At 35.2% G+C, this 15,451-nt stretch overlaps 3 protein-coding genes across 3 annotated transcripts; all 3 read left to right on the top strand.

Moving 5' to 3' along the window:
* The first annotated feature begins 892 nt into the window (after window positions 1–892).
* LOC112595710 lies at window positions 893–2,437 on the top strand. Its single transcript, XM_025341008.1, has 2 exons — window positions 893–1,963; window positions 2,041–2,437. The coding sequence occupies exons 1-2, from the start codon at window positions 933–935 to the stop codon at window positions 2,048–2,050; spliced, it is 1,041 nt and encodes a 346-aa protein (XP_025196793.1). The 5' UTR covers window positions 893–932; the 3' UTR covers window positions 2,051–2,437.
* A 1,034-nt stretch (window positions 2,438–3,471) lies between these two features.
* On the top strand, window positions 3,472–5,478 carry LOC112595709. The gene is made up of 2 exons (XM_025341007.1): window positions 3,472–4,070; window positions 4,152–5,478. Exons 1-2 carry the CDS (start codon window positions 3,716–3,718, stop codon window positions 4,991–4,993), a joined length of 1,197 nt encoding a protein of 398 aa, XP_025196792.1. The 5' UTR covers window positions 3,472–3,715; the 3' UTR covers window positions 4,994–5,478.
* Window positions 5,479–14,759: 9,281 nt separating this feature from the next.
* LOC112595713 lies at window positions 14,760–15,445 on the top strand. Its single transcript, XM_025341012.1, has one exon. It carries the CDS (start codon window positions 14,816–14,818, stop codon window positions 15,026–15,028), a length of 213 nt encoding a protein of 70 aa, XP_025196797.1. The 5' UTR covers window positions 14,760–14,815; the 3' UTR covers window positions 15,029–15,445.
* Window positions 15,446–15,451: the final 6 nt, after the last annotated feature.

Raw genomic sequence — 15,451 nt, forward strand, 5'->3', positions numbered from 1 at the left:
CGATTGTTGTTATCGTCGTTTAAAATATCGGCTAAAGTAGTCATAATATCTATTCTACTTAAACATGACTTTCGATTCGGTTTCTTCCAATGATGCTTTTAAAAAAATTAATATCGATGATGATATTGATGAATACGATGAATTTTGCGAAGAAGAAAATGAAAATTTAAATAATATAATGTATAGCGATACCGAAGAGTTGATAAATAATACTACAACGAGTGTGGTTTCTATTGAAAATGATGAAGAAAATGACAATAGTGATGATGATGGTGATTATAATAAAAACAAAGATGATTCCGATGTCAATCGCATCGATAGACAAAAGAGACGAATTAAATCGAAAAAGAATAAATATAAAGGAAATCGTATAGTTAAAAAGCGGATTTCTTTGAAAAACACAAATAAACCATCGTCAAAAAATTACATGAAATCTCTGTACGACGGAGTGCATTTTAAATACTGTACAGTAAAGAAACCTTTAATTAATAACCACCATCGCATACTCTAATAAGACGTTATTACAAATGCGAATCGTGTACTCGTGATTTTTTCGAACAATTAAATCAACACGAAGACAAGAGATTGTTTGATTTCTATCCGTTCATAAATTGCGAATCTCTAAGTGTTGGTTTTAGCATACAATCGTTTAGTTTGGCCGTTTCCGGCGTATTGGCAGCCGTATCGATGTTTATCGTCAGTAATTATATAATATGCTTGTGTTTGATTCTCATAGGTCTTTTGATATGTCTATGGATAGGGAAGTATGCACGTACTGGTATAAAAAAAATACACTGCCAACATCTGAATTTATAATTCTAAACACACACACACATACACACGTATAACATTAAGTATAAAGAGCTCGGATATTAGTATAAAACCTGAGTAATATCTATTTTTCTAGTCTTATCATTTTAGACATCAAAGATATGTTGTCTTCTGTGTATTCTTTTTTCACCGGTCTCAAACGCGTCTCCTCTTCAGATTCTAACGACAATAATAGTGATAACGATGATTACGACAATACGCAACAACCCGAAACTAATAAATTGTTACTCTACCCACATCCTAATGCGGTGTATAACGAACTAACGTGTAGCGAATGCACAAATCCTAACGACGTTTGCGGTCTGTGCCGTAATTCTAGAATAACATTAGACAGCGAAAGCGACGACGATGACGGCAGCGTCGACATTATCTGTTCCGAGAGTACTACGTACAGCAATAGATATTCAGGCGGTGCTGCGTACGGCAAATATTGCCTCAACACAAACACGGTCAACCGTTTTGATAGTGTCGACGGCGAACACGTTGAAAGTGATAATTGTAAAATTATAGACTATAATTTGGAAAATTACAAAAAATTATTATCAATCGTGGACGATTGCGAGCTGAAAAACAAATATTTTTCAACGAGTTTCGATTTGTCGGGGAATCGAGTATTGTGCTTTCCACCGATAGACGTAAAAAAAATGTGCGGCGACGGTTCGTTGATGATTTATAAAATGTTGAAAAACTACGAACTGCTGGCTGTAAAGTATATTAAAACGAATAAAATATCATTGCGAACTAACGATGAGTATTTATTTCACATCATTAAATGCTCATTAGATTGTAGAGAAGTGGAAGATTTTATAAATATAGGTTCTTTTAGTTTTTGTAAACAGTTGTTTTGCGTTTCTCTTCTGATAAACTACTTGTATTTTATAAAACAACAATACACGACATCATCATCATCATCGAGACTACGACAATACGTTTTGTTAGAATGTTTGTTTTTAAAATCAAAAACTCGTAGTGGTTTTTTCGATACAAAAGATGTGGATAAAATAGAAACGGAAAAAGACGTGCGCGTAGAATTTAAAAGAAGGATCAAATCATCGCAGTCGTCGTTGTCATCGTCTTCTGAAGATAGTTTAAACATTTTAAAAGTAATAATCGTCGATTTTTCTATATCAAAGTGAGTATTTATTTATTAATAAGCGATGCTGATGAACGAGAATATATAAGTAATAAATTCTGTATGTGTATGTCTAGATTGAAATGACGAGAAACTTCAATCTATTGAAAAACGCAGCCGATCAACTCCGTAAGGACATGGCTATTGTAGATGATGATGATCATAACTATCATCGTATCGAGGATTTCGTTCGATTGGATCATTTGGAGTCGGCGTCGTCATCGTCATCGCAATCTAGTGTATGTGTGGTTCTAAATAAAGAGGCGAATGGACGAATTCGAGTTTTTTTACGTAACACCGATTGTTTTAAATATTTTAATTTTACAAAAGACACGGCAAATTTGTCAAAAGTCGAGTTGAAAAAAGAAATGACAGATATTAACGAATGTATAAAATCTATAAATCAAATTGTAACGAGTCCTTTAAAATCTCACGCATCCAATATTCAAATGTTACTTAGTGGTTGTAAAAATTAAATTTATATATATATAGTGTATACTTTAAATGTAATAAATAAAAATGTTATAAACGAATTATTAATTTAATAAACCCTAAATTAAAAACCTAACAATATAAGAAAATAAACGGACAAATTATATCATAAAAATCTCAGCTTGATATTCAATTGATATCATTGCTATCGACAATTGTTCCCAATAAGGCGATACTGCTGATGTCTATGGCATTCATAGCTGCGGTGAGCTGTGCTCCTGGTAAGATAAATCTGGCCAAAGTCAACAAATAGGCCCCGGGAACAAACGTCACGAAGGAGTTGCAGGATTCGGAAAAAGAATTGAGTAAATTGGAGCAGGAATACACCGAAATAAACGAAAATGCTAGGGTGTAGATTCAGTTGTGGGAGGTTGTCTTAACCCATGTGAAGAGAACTATAAACTATTGGAATATTGCATTTAGCAAAGAGGTGGAGCGTGAGCGGAAGCTTAAAATACCGAAAGTCGATCAACTGCGTCAAAAGCTGGAGCAGTCGTTTGCACAGAAAATAGCAGATATACAGAAATTCAAAACGGAAGCGGAGGTTAATCAGATGCCAAAGATTCAGACCAAGTACTATCAGAATAGGAATAGGTTGCAGCTCAAGATTCAGGAGCTGCGCCAACATACGTCAACTGAAGGAGCTAATAAAACTGCTGTAGCTTGATCGTTAGCATTTGGTCTGCTGACTTAAGAGTCGGGCAAACGCTTTTTATATGTATAATCTGATTCCAATTCTGTGAACGGAAATATTTTTTTTTTATACACAGTAAATATCTGTAATTTTATATAATGGTTGTTTTATATTTACCATCAAGAAAATAGAAAAGATCGACCAATAGTTATAGCTAATATTAAACTTAAATGGAAAAGAATCGTTCGACAAAAATTATAATTGAATTAAATATTTTTTTCACATATTTATATGTCGATCGATTCGAGCTTAGTTGGATATTACGTCGATCTTAGAGTTACATTAATAATTTATTATGATTGCGACAGTCAGCGTCGTAACCGTTAACGACAACAACGACGACGGCAGCGACAGTAGTGGCGGCAAGAAGAAATCTTGTGTGTGTGTGCGCCGCAGAGCTTATAATACTTGACTAATGACTAGATACCAGACTCATCGTGTTTGTTTATCAGTATACATTCGGATTCTGTAGACTTCGGGTGGTCGTAAAAAGCATTTCTTTTTTATCGTTCTTTGTTTTTGTGTTGCCGATACCGCGGCGCGTATACACTCAAGATTGGAGCGTGATGACAACTGATGTAACTACATTTACCGCAACTACGACTTCTACAAATTTTTCAAAAAACATGATTACGGGTATTTCGTCGATACCGACGGTAGTGTCACCGCTACAATCATCGGCGTCTTTGATGTCCCACAATTGTAATAATCGCAAAGATACCAACGAAAATTGCGAGCGGTATAAAGTGACGATGAAAAACAAGACTGCTGAGAAAAGATGTTCGGTATTTGATCTCACTCCGAACAATGTTCGTTGTGTAAACAGCAAGTTTGAAAAAATTAAAAAAGAAGTTTGTGATGATGATAAATCAGAGTATTTTATAATTGTAAATTTTTCTCAATCGTTCGAGAAAGATTATCGTAAGTACGAAAAAAAAAAATTTCACAAGTCGACGAATATTTTCACAGAGTTGATTAATTTTTTTTTTCCACACGTTATAGTCACGGAACGCAAAAGCGATCATTATATTTTCAACAGATGGTCAAAAATTGATGAAAAGTTATTGAAAAGCACATTATCGTATTTTAATACGATGAAAACGACCAACGATTCCGGATTACCGTCGAATCATCATCATCATCGTCATCACCAACAAGAAGCGAATCAACACACAGATACATCATGCGGCGTAGTTGGAGAATCTTCATGCTGTGTAGAAAATGATGGTCGCCGCATTCATATAATACTCACGGGATTGAATTTGTTCAACATATCCAAATGTTTCCTTCATCTAGATTCTAATGTGATATTTAATTTTAATATTGGTTTGCGTTTATATTCCAAATCTCTGTCCGGTAGATTGCCATTTTGCATGACAAAGTCTTTTATAGCCTACACTCCGTCCAACGCGATGGCGGTAAATATTAATAATTATACGGTATGGTCGCCTACACTCGAAGAACACATAATACATAATCAAAATATCGGATATTTTAAAAATTTACAACTATCAAAAACTCGTTTAATTTTCTCAAAGTTAATATCAAATTCAGAGTGTCGCGATGCTAAAATACACCACAATGGCTTTAATAATAATTTTCCCGACAAAGAGGCTATATTGAGTAAGCTTTTGATTTCTCGTAAACGAAAACGCAACAATAATATGAATCTAACGACAACTTTTACTTCTTTCAGTATCAATATTTATAATTTCATATATATAATGTTTGATTTAGACGTTTTGTGTTTGATATTATCGAGTATCGCGAAAGAATTACACATAAGCATTACAAACTCCAAAGTGATAATGCCCGGATTTATTGTAGAGAGATTATCGTTTTAAAAAAAAAAAGCTTCCTTCTATCGTGTGGATGCGTTTATTGCCACGAAATCCCACGAGCATCAAAAACTCGATGCGAATGCACTCGAATTGGCGATCAGACTAGACGCGATCGCTCGACTCTTAAAAAAAAATACCCACTTTGTCGTTAAATTTGTAAACGAGAATTTATAGTGCAACTCTTAAACGAGAATTTATAGTGTGAGTGCTCTTATGTGGTGTATCTCACCGTCGTAGCAACGCCTCGAAAGGAGTAAAATCTCTTGCGCCTCTTGCCTTAGTTTTATTATAGGATGTGTGTGGTGGTGGTGTTTATAGGATATATACTAAAGACTGTATTTTAAAACCTCTTTATTGGTTCAATAATACTTTTTGTGTGAGTATAAGAGTATAAGAATACTTAGAGTAGCGCGAATACTTATTAATAATACAAAAGCAGCATATATGGTTGGTGATTAATGAAATGTATACAATAAAGAATGTTCTATAACAATAGAGAATAAAATTTTTTCTTGTAATTCTTGTTCATTTTTTTCTTGTTTTTTTTTTGTTTTTTCTGTTTGATTTTTTATAATAGATGTAGTCGTCGTCGTCGTAGTCACTACCATCTTCTGGTTGGTATGATTCGTCGATACTCTCGTCGTCAACAATGTCGTAAGCGTCACTGAGAAAATGTATCTTACTAATCAACGATCGATCTCTAAGTTGATATCTGGCTTTTGGTGGCAGCTCCGCTGATGCTGTCGGACGGGTTGTGGTGGCAGTGGTTGTAGCAGTGTTTTTCGATGATCCATCATTATGATCGTAGTGGGCAAACCAGTCTTTGGAATCGACGCAATCAGCGGATGATTTTTTATAATGAATCCCGATACAATTTCCGCGTGTTCAAAATTTTTCTTAAATACAAACATCTCGCTCACATATATTTTATGATAAATATTACTTTCTTTTAGATACGGGAATAAAAAATCTATAAAATCCACGATGTGTTTGGACATTTTAATTAAAACACCGACGTCTATAGAAAACTTTAGAAAATCGCTTTTAAAACTCATCAGATCGGCCATATCTTTTGTAGTCAGCGTAGGTTTGAGATTTATACAATCATCGTACCTGATGGCGTTCTTAAAGGCCGCCAAATCCAATGCTTATTTAAAAATCATACCCAATTTAATGAATACAGGATCGATACTGACGTCGTTCAAAAAAGCATCGTACTTGTTATTTACATCTTCTCATTCCGCGCGTAAATCGTCCATGAGCGAGTCTATATCCATACCGTCCGACAATACGGCGTCTTTGGTCTGTTCCAACAGAGAACGCATGGACGATAATATAATCGCGATATCACGCTTAAATGAAACTTCACGACGATAATTATCCAGCTTTCGCGATTCGAATATTCTAGCGTATCGCTTTAGCGACGAAGTGCCGGTAGATGAGTTGTCGATTAAACATTTTAACATATCTAAACACTGCACGTAGTTGCGGATATTATCGACATCGGCTTTGGGTTTCTCGTAGATCCAGCTAAACACCAATGATCTGGCGTTTTCCATTATGTCCTAAAATAAAAAAAATATAAGTTTAGCGCGCGTGCAATATGAATAGTCGTCCGCGTTCTACAGCGACATAGTGCAGCGTTCATTCTAAAAGATTCGAGCTCTTGGCGATAAGTCGCTCAACCGACAAAGACGATAATGACGACGATGATAATGACGACGACGGCTATCGATATTTGACCAAGTTTACGACAGAGAACGCTTGCGCGAGAGAGTCCGTTCAATCGCGAAGACGACCACGACTCCGTAGGACTCTGCGTGTAAAACTCATGCGCGTCCACACACTCGATCGATCGAGGTGACTACGACTTTTCGCTCGCGTTCGCTCGATCGATCGATCGAGGTGATACTTAGTGATCTCGAATTCACTAAAAAAAAAATATGGATAAGGGAAAAATTAATAGTAAATTAACAGAGTTGATTTATTACAATGAGTACTACATCATTAGAATACAAGTTAGACAAGTTCGTTATCGATATCGTTAAAAAACTCTTCGTCGTCTTCAGTGTAAACACGTTTTATGCGGCACGTTAAAGTATATAATGATAATTTACTATAAAATATTCTGTACTCTATAAAAACCGTGAGAGATATAAAATCTACAACAAATGTATAGATATGATACATTTGCATATCGTAACAAACGGTGTTGGTGATTTTGTGCTGTGCAACAAACATTTATTGGACACGAACGACTCGATCAAAGCCAACGTGCAAACGAATCGCAATTTCGTCGTTCTCACGCAGCAGCAGGACAAGAGGGAAAAATTCTACACCAGTTTTACGTATTTAAAAATGATCGTCAAAGAATTATCGTCTCTTTCATACGTTACGATGCCCACAGAAACTATAGAATGGATACGACACAACGCCGCTGCGAATAATATAAATAAAAAGAGAAAATTGAATAATTCCATATAGTTTTGACGCGTCGTTCGCTCGAGTGAGTGTGATATGAATTCTATGGTCAGCAGTAGATATGCTCTTTACGTGAAGCATCAAAACGTAAATATTTTTTTTTTTTTACTAACTTTATACTTATTAAATATAATTTTTCATATTGTTTTTCGTAGTTGTACTCGTATATCATGGCCCACGATCCGGCGGTTTTCATATACGCGACCACCCACGATGCCCGAACGAAGACTGCTAATATAGACGGTCGTTTTATGAGAATCACCGACAAAATCATCATGGATTACCTTGTCCCGATGGTCACTTTGGAAAACAGAAATATAATTATAATATCACCTAATCATTATAACATACCACATAGAGAATTATTTTATTTTGTATTCGTTAAATAGAATTTGTTAACAAATAAAATGGATCTTTTGATTTGTATGAGATATACAAAGTCTTTGTTAAATTCATATTTTAAAAATACCCCATCTCTTTTGAGTAAAAACGACATCGATACAAATTGTCTATATTCGAATCATTTAACTGGTGTAAAACGCAAACTGTTGGATAGAAACGATCGAGAGCTGAATAGGTTTATTAAATCGAAAAAATTAGCATCGAATTGCGAACAATGCTGTTCGCAGCCAACACCAGCATCACCGCCACCACCACCACCACCATCACCGGCACCGGCGTCGTCTTTGTCTTTTCACGAATCCAACGAAAATTTTAATAAAGATGATGATAATGATGATGATGGTAGTTAATCACAAAAAACCAATAGAAGATTGTCGTTTGTTGACGATGACAACGGCGACGACTACGCCAAAAGCGATGATGATGATGATGATGATGGCAAAGAACCCAATATAAAATCATCTGACGCGAACTACGATGACGACGACAAATACGGTAAAAATTACGACGATGAAGATGATGGTGACGACAATAATATAGCCAATATCGCGAATGATATACAATTCGATGAATATTGGGACGATGTCGGTATTAAACTCGATGATAATTATGACGATAGCGATGATATTGAAAATTATCCGTCTAGCATTTCGCATACTAAATTTACAACAGAAACGAGTGGCAAGACTACAGCGGAAACTAACGAAACCACCACAGCCGCTGCCGAGAATCCAAATTATATTTTAAATATGTCGGAACTTATTGGTATAACTCTTCATGACGACGACGACGACTACGACAACACAAATATCAATGACATTGACGACGACGATGATGAATATAAATCCAGTCACGAACAATAGGATTCGTCTATTAAAAATACTCTTTATGCTTAATAAAAAAACATAATATAGTAGTGCGTCGCGACCGACCGACAGACCGAACGATTCTACCAAGACTATGGATAAAATAAAAAACATCATGTACGATACGGAACATATAAGTCATATAAATAGCATGTTCAACGAAGTTTCAAAAAAATCCTTTATACTGGATTCGTCTGATATTTTAAAATCGGTGATTTATATAGGAATCATAAGTATTTCTCTTATAATATACTAGTATCACCGTCTTTTTTCCTAATACTACTAGTGCTGTTGGTGTTGATATGCATAGTCTTGTATTATTTACTGAATCTGTATACGGTGTCGCGAAATAAGGTTTTAAATATTTATATGGCAAAGCGAAATTTAAAATTCAACAATTATAAAGACCAACAAGAGTATAGGAAACGGGAAAAGGATCAAGAAGATTTGATGTAGTCTGACAACGATAATGATATTCACGAATGTGTTTTAAGAAAAAAACCATTAAACAAAAACAAGCTGAAAGATTTGAGAAGTAAAAAAAGTAATAGTTAAATATAGTATATATAGTTGATGTGTATGTGTGTTTTATAATAACAAAAAAAATGCTTCTAAACGCGTATCATAGACAAGTCACTCCGTGCGACGATTGCGCAGCGTGTACAAACGAAAGTAAAGACGACAATATAACAATGTACGAACTTTCCGATTATACATTAAAAACCATAAATAATAATGAAATTAGAAAGAAATTCAACTTTATTATTAAGGATTATGGTCTAAGGAAAATATGCGAAAACAAAATCATCCATTCTATCGTGTGTTTAGAGTATAAATTTGAAGTATTATTAGAGCACATAACCAACAGTTGTATATTGGAACCAGAAGATTATTTTGACTTGTGTTCGTATAAAAATATAATAAAACAAAGAATTATAAAAATATTTTCATCTTTATTATAATAATGTTATACAAATTTTATTACGCATCCTCTCCCTCGGGAATTATAAATCTATAATTTTTTAACACGTGGTAATTCAATTCTTTACAAAACATAAAATTCACATTGTTTCTGGTGAAATATGATTCGGCTTCTGATTTGTCGTCGGGATCAGTATACTTGTTCAATTTAGTTACCAAATCCTCCTTGGTTATATTACTATTTTTGTCGTATTCGACTTGGAAATCGTCCATGATCCTCTTTACCAGATTTATACATTGAACATTTTCAATATACGAATCGTCGGGCATAGATTCCAAATCAATGCCGTACAAGTCTTGAAACGACTGATAGAATTTTATTTTATCCATGTTCATCGAAGAATTACCGCCGTTGTATCGAACGCCGCCCATGATGTTGATGTTCGATGAATCGATCAAATAGCAGGAAACCATGTTCATGAATTTTGATTTTAATATTTTGAAACCAACCTCGTAGCACAAATCACATCTGCTCAGCACCCGGTATATCGTGCTGTTCAGGCAATAAACAACTTGTCTGTAGTGCACGGAATCGTTTATAACCAAATTCACTCTGGGATTTCTCGTGTTTTCGTCTCTCGACGTGAAATAGTTTTCAAACATCAACCACATGTAAGCAAAATGTCTACGATCGTTGCTCATGTCGTTTGTTCCTATGAAAAAATTCATATTTGCCGCCATATTGAAAAGAGACGATTTACCATTAAACACGGACGAATCGTTGTAATGAGCGCTGTGTAGAGTTATCGCGTGCAGTCTTCGTATGAGCACCGGATCAGTCTTGTATTCGTCTTGGAATAATATATATTTATTAGTACCCACGTAAAATAAACCCTGCCCGACGTTGTTGAGTTCGTATTTTTGATCGTAGAATATCTGACCACTGCTGGCGTCTTCTCCAGTATAAGCTTTTAACGTCTGTCCATCGATGTTTTCCAATTCGTTGCAACGAATCATTAAATTTTTCGATAATACGGCGCCTCGTTCGTTTTGTTTTTCCAAATTTTTACCAATCGTAGCGTACACGTAAGGACTCATCGCGTACTCCAATATATCCAATATGTAAGTCTTACCGGCATTTCTGGGACCGTGGAATATAAACATTAATTTTAAAACATTGGTATTCACCATAGACGCGCTCATCATGTTTAACAATTCTAAAGTTTTTACTTTGTCAAAAGAAGCGCTTATAGCGATTTGCAATACGGTGCTGAACAGCACCGAATCGATTTGTTTATTTAGTTTACTACTCCGACCGATCAAAACCAAATCCATGGCTTTTTTAGTGAGTTTTGTCATGGTTTCCGATGATGGTTTGTACGATTCCGCGTCGTTCCAATCTTTAATGATGTTGTGCACGGTAGGATTAGGCATGCTGTTTCCATTCGGTGCGTTTTCGTAACCGAAAGCTTTGAAGAATTCAACATAGTTCATTTCTTTAAACAGAGCGGCTAGCAGAGAAGTCGCCAAGATAAAATCCTGCGTAGTGTATTCCACGTCTTCGGATTTATAACTCAAAAGTATACTCATAAAATTCAAAGACTCGTTGCACTCTTCATCATTTATACTGAATTCAGAAATGTTATCATTAAAATGCTTCCCGATGATATTGTAATAATTATCCAACCAATTTTTAGCGGTAATCGTACTCGGATGCATATTAAACAACACGTGGCATAATTTATCGTAACAACATACTTTTTCCAATCCATAAATCGAAATTAAATGTAATATATATATGATTAAGTTGCGATTGAACGGGTACAATTCTGTTATAAACTCGGCTTTCGTAACGTTATAAGAATAAGCAATGTCGAAAAAACGAAATATATCCGAATAATGTAAATTATATACAAATCTCAATGAAATTATGGCAGGCACGTACAGATAATAAGTATATAAAATATATAATTCGTCTTTCAGTAGATTGTAGAAAAATTTTGAATATTTTTGTCGGAATTCTATTAGACTTTCGTTGATTTTAGTATTTGGTTTTGGTGTAATTTCCGGAATATGCGGATAAATTATATATTTTCTTCGTTTGGTGAAACCAATCAACGGACTATGCGACACGTACAATCCGGTGATGGAATTAAACACTCCGCATTCCGTGGCGATCATGTATGGTATGGGTTGTAGAAATTGAGAAACGACGAAAACGTGATAGAAATCGGGTTTCGTGAAAAACGGTTTGATCTTTTCGAACAGAGGAGTCGGCCATTCGTAAAATAAAATAGTAGGCGATGTCGATGGCGATGCTTTGTTGTATATCCAATAAGTCGTATCCATCATAAACGGGAACGAGTTGTGATACACGAATATTCTCAATCTTCGTATTAGCTTCATGATGATATCGCGAAACTCGTCGAATTTGCTTTGATTTATTTTTTTATTCACCAATATCTGTTCATTGTAATACGTTTTTATAGAGTCGGTGCTCAAAACATCCAATAATATTTTATTAAACACTTCCGACACCGACATATGCACACCGATGTTGTGATTATCGACCAAAGACATATAGTCCAATATGAAATCACTATCGGATATATACGATTTTTCTATGGACAAACAGTAATTGTTTAAAAAATAATCTACAAACTTTGGAGAACCGGCGAGTTTCTTGTATGTAGAATTTTCATAAATCACGCGCAGGAAATTTACAAAGTTTTTAATGTCGTGTTTATCTAGATTTATAGCTTTATGCAAAGCAATCACAAAATGTTGCATGTTCATTCCACCGTTTTTATAAACGCTGTGTAAAACAAAAGAGTCAAACACGCCTCTCTTTATAATTACTAGTTTTGTAATATTATAATTTTGATTTGTAACTATATTACGATCGATATTGCTATTCTCGTCCACGTCTTTATAAATGTTTGAAACTTTACTCTTGTTCAAACTATCGTTGTGATCTGCTTCATCATTACCATCATCATCCTCTTCATCGTCGTCGTTGTCGTCAATTAAGCTATCATTACTGTTTTCTTCATCATCGCTATTACAACTACCATCATCATCATAGTTATATTTTTTCTTTTTATAAAAATATTTATCATCCATATTAACGTGTTTCAACGAATTGTCCACTTCAAAGTAGCTAATCATGGGAGTTTTTGATTTTACCGTCGGCATTTCTGGCGACGATTCCTTGGATCCTATACATTTGTTGTGTTTATCAAAAAAGCAATTTATACGATTTCTATAGTTTGCTATAAACGCGCAGACCAATTTGTCATTATTGATATTGTCGTAATTGATTTTTATGACATTGGTATTGTTGCGCGCGTGCATATTTTGCAAGAAAACACTGATGATGTTCAGGAAATAAGTTTGTACGGATCGCAAAACCAATTCGGGTACCCGATGGTTGTTCTTTAAACCGAGAACGTGGTAAGAGCTATTGATCATCGGCAATGTTTTAGTTAAAATTATATTTTTAGTGTACACGTACACGATAGATTTAGATTTGGGTTTTCCATTATCGATACGCAATACTTCGATATCGTCGTCCGTCAGTTCTCCGGGATCACACAATTTGTAATTGTCGCGAAACAAACAATCCGAACCGGGTAAAATCGAGAAGTCATCGTAAAAATTACCAACGCATTCGTACTCTTTGTAGGGCGAGTCGTGTTTGGCTTCGCCGTTAATCCTCTTCACGGAATACGGAAGCGGCATAAATCTCGGAAAGTCAATAACATATTGATTATCCGATTCCAATTCCGTTTTTAAAGCGTGCACGATGTGGCAATGAAACGCCACACTCAACATAAAATCCGTATACACGTGGACGTTGTGTGATTTTTCTCTATTAAATATCATTATACGCGTATTGGGATTTATTTTTTTGAGTTTTTCTCTTAAACTATTCACAAACCTATTGATGGCGTTCTCGTCGCAATGTCTAAACTCGCGAACATCGCGCATCGGTGGATTATGACACAACACGCAATCCAGATCAAAACTCAAAGGTCTGGAATACGAGTAATCATAATCTATACAAATAGTATGACCGCTGTTTTTGAATTCTTTAAGAGACGATAATTGTAGAGGTTTTTTCTGACTATAATAATAACGTCTATTATTTTCGTGCGAAAAAACCACCGTGTTTTGCTTATAGTCTTTACTGTGTGTGTATTCCTTGAAACCGTGCGACTTCAGCCAATTTTCTTCCACGATGTACAAAGGAGTCTCGACCAAATCCATAGTGATCGCTTGTGTATTTCTCAAATCACAATCGTCGTTATAACTGACGACGTCGGGCATCATCATAGGCTTCTGCTGTTGTTCGTAGCCGACGACACTCTTGCTGTTAGCTCGTTTTTTTTCTTTCCTCGAATTATTATCGACACCGACATCACCATTACCGTTGATAATTTCATCGGTCGGTTCGCGATTGGGTGTCAGTAGATTTTTAAAAGACGACGGGTTTTTCGCGTTTAAATTACCATCAGTCGGTTCATCGGTAGAGTCAATAAATAAGGCGTAATCGTCGACATTATCGTTAAACACGGGAGACAGTTTTATTTTTTTCACATTTTTTTTATTCTTTTTTTTTCTTCTTCGTCGTTGTCCTCGGCTTCTCGGTATTTACCGGCAGTGTCGTTTTGTTTTGATTTGGTAATATTGTTTAGTTTTGAATGAATATCATCGAAAACCGTCCGATGCGCGACTGGTTCTCCTCGAGAGTTTCTTGTTTTCGGGAATCATCATCCGCGCATTCGTTAAAATCATTATCATGGTTTTCGATTAATTCACAACCTAAACCACTGTCGGCCACATTATTCGAATTTTCTTTTGTTATTACTGCACGAAAAATCCATACTAGAACGATTACCGATGCGACCGTTGGGAACGAGCGATAATACTACTAATATAGAATGCTTTTTACTTGAATTTATTATAATATTATCCCTATGTTATATATATATATATATATAACACAAATATGAATAAGACAAAAGAAACGATCAACCACGCTAATGCGAATAATTTTAAAAAAATATTAGCAATATTATCTGTATGTGTGATTTTTATTTCTTTAATTTTTTATATTACAACATTATCAAAAGAAGTGTTGCCGATAAAAAGAATGGAACGAGAGGCCTTCGACGAGAGTGATTTCCAACAAACCGAATATTGGATTTACGACAAAACTCTCGACGACGACGATACTTGCAATAGATTGATCGTTGTAGAACCGTTCGAGTGGTATTTGTTGAACGTAAACCGTCAATTGTATCTGATAGATCCGGAAAGACCGATAGGAGCGTTACGGATCCTATCGGATCATTTATTAGGATAAAACGTCGGCTATTTGTATTTTAAAAAAATCACTAATCGAATGCTGTTTGGACGTGACCGAAGATACGCTCATGATGATTTACAATAGACCCGATGTGGTGCCTATGTAAAAAATACCGTTTACAATAACCGGGACCAAGTACACTGTGTTTACGGCCATAAACGAATTGTGTATATCTTATATAGATTTCGAAACGAACGTCGAGAGCAACCACACAATCGGATATTTAGAAAATATATATAGTGTTCGTAATAAAGGTAACAATTTCACGACATTTTTCGCTCCGAGATTTAATAGATCGTTAAATAGTACATTCGGCTTCGATAGTACCTGTAAATGCAACAACACAACTACGCCTTATATAAAAAACGAACAGAGTATTTTGACAAAATTATACACCAAACCGAGTGCCGAAGATTTGAA

This window comes from Melanaphis sacchari, unplaced genomic scaffold (genome assembly GCF_002803265.2).
Source record: "Melanaphis sacchari strain LSU unplaced genomic scaffold, SCAv2.0 Contig299_pilon_pilon, whole genome shotgun sequence".
NCBI classification, from domain to species: Eukaryota; Metazoa; Arthropoda; class Insecta; order Hemiptera; family Aphididae; genus Melanaphis; species Melanaphis sacchari.